At 39.2% G+C, this 1,440-nt stretch overlaps 1 protein-coding gene across 1 annotated transcript in view; it reads left to right on the forward strand.

Annotated features, from left to right (window-relative positions):
* Nucleotides 1-1,328: 1,328 nt before the first annotated feature.
* LOC119586971 (phenoloxidase-activating factor 3-like) overlaps nt 1,329-1,440 on the forward strand; it is a gene marked incomplete in the record, with an annotated part of 8,764 nt that continues 8,652 nt past the window's right edge. Inside the window, 1 exon segment of the mRNA XM_037935708.1 lies at nt 1,329-1,424. Within this exon segment, the coding sequence (XP_037791636.1) occupies nt 1,370-1,424 (55 nt within the window).

A 1,440-nucleotide genomic window follows, 5' to 3' on the forward strand; every position in this document is an offset into this window, starting at 1 on the left:
CGCTACCGGCATTTTTAGGGAGGCTTCCTTCTGGGAAAAAACAACGGTTATATAATCATATTGTTTATATCACCATATGTATTACTTTTTAATGGATAGGACCGTGTATAGGAATTTAGTCAGTAAAGAGACAATAAAAGGTATATAGAAAGAAAGATGATAATATAGAAATGAGAGCGAAGGCATGAGTTAGAGAATTAAGGCGAGTTAAATAAGAGAGACAAGTAATTAAAATGGCAAATGTTAATACGTATAATATCACTTGTCAACAAAGCATGGATTGACGGGATGCTGAACTGGGAGAGTCGCGTAGATCATTTCTCATAAACGTTTCAGTTTCGTAAACCTTGACCAGAGTTCGTTCAACATGCTGTGATAAATAGTACTGTTAAAGCTGACAAAACGTTACACTGTGTGATGTGTAGCGGAAAGAGAACGGGCTTAGGCTTAGCCAGTTAGCCTTGTGACTCGTTTGTAGCAGGGGTTAGACAACCTTGATACTGGTTTATATAAAGAGTTTTGCATGAAGTGAAGTATTTTAGTATATGGGATATTGAAGAGTAGCGTGAAGTGAATAGATACCAAAAATGCAATGTTCTTCAGTGACTTGTTGGTTCAAGCTTGAGCATCTCGGCACCGTAGCTTTGGCGATCACTTTTTGTACTGTTCAAGGTGTGCATAGAGTATAACCGTGCTGAACCTTTTACTAGAACGCTGTTGTGTTTCCGTTAACATGGCTCTGTGACAACTTTCAATATATCTTCATCATTCTTTTAGTATTGATTTTGGGGTACATGGGAACTTGTCAGGATTTCTAAGAATTACTAAGAAACAAAACAAAACAAGAAAGAGGAATCCTTATCATCGAAGCACGCACCTTTTTGGTTAATTTATTTTGTGATAGTTCTTGCATTTAACTATCCTGAAATATTTTCCCGAGACGGAAAAAAATTGAAGTTAGAAATGGCACTAGTGTATGTACGGACGGTTTTTTTCGTTTTTTTATGTACGCGCACGCGCGTGTGTGTATATACCTATTTATTAACAAAACACAAATGAAATAGCATGTGAAAGAAAAAAATGAAAGTGGAAAAAACAAACACCATACGACATTTCGGACAAAGCTAGGTTTCTCTTCAGACAGTAACACCATACATGATCTCTCTCGTGGGATGTAGTTCGTTCGAAATTGATTGCGCAATCCCAACGAAAACAAAAAATGAAATGAAGCCAGGATAGGAAACGTTTAGATGTCACATGAAGTACTGTACACATCATACCCATCATCGTTTCGAAACATGGGGAGATCTCGACGTGGGGGGGGACGCAAAGAAGGAGTCAGTGCAGCGGATGCAGAGGTGGCGTTAACATGTTGCTCCACGCGTCTGTGTTCACCGCGTTACTCGTGGCTGTCAGGGGGAAAGGTAAGCTGCAAGCGTG

This window comes from Penaeus monodon, chromosome 22 (genome assembly GCF_015228065.2).
Source record: "Penaeus monodon isolate SGIC_2016 chromosome 22, NSTDA_Pmon_1, whole genome shotgun sequence".
Taxonomy (NCBI): domain Eukaryota; kingdom Metazoa; phylum Arthropoda; class Malacostraca; order Decapoda; family Penaeidae; genus Penaeus; species Penaeus monodon.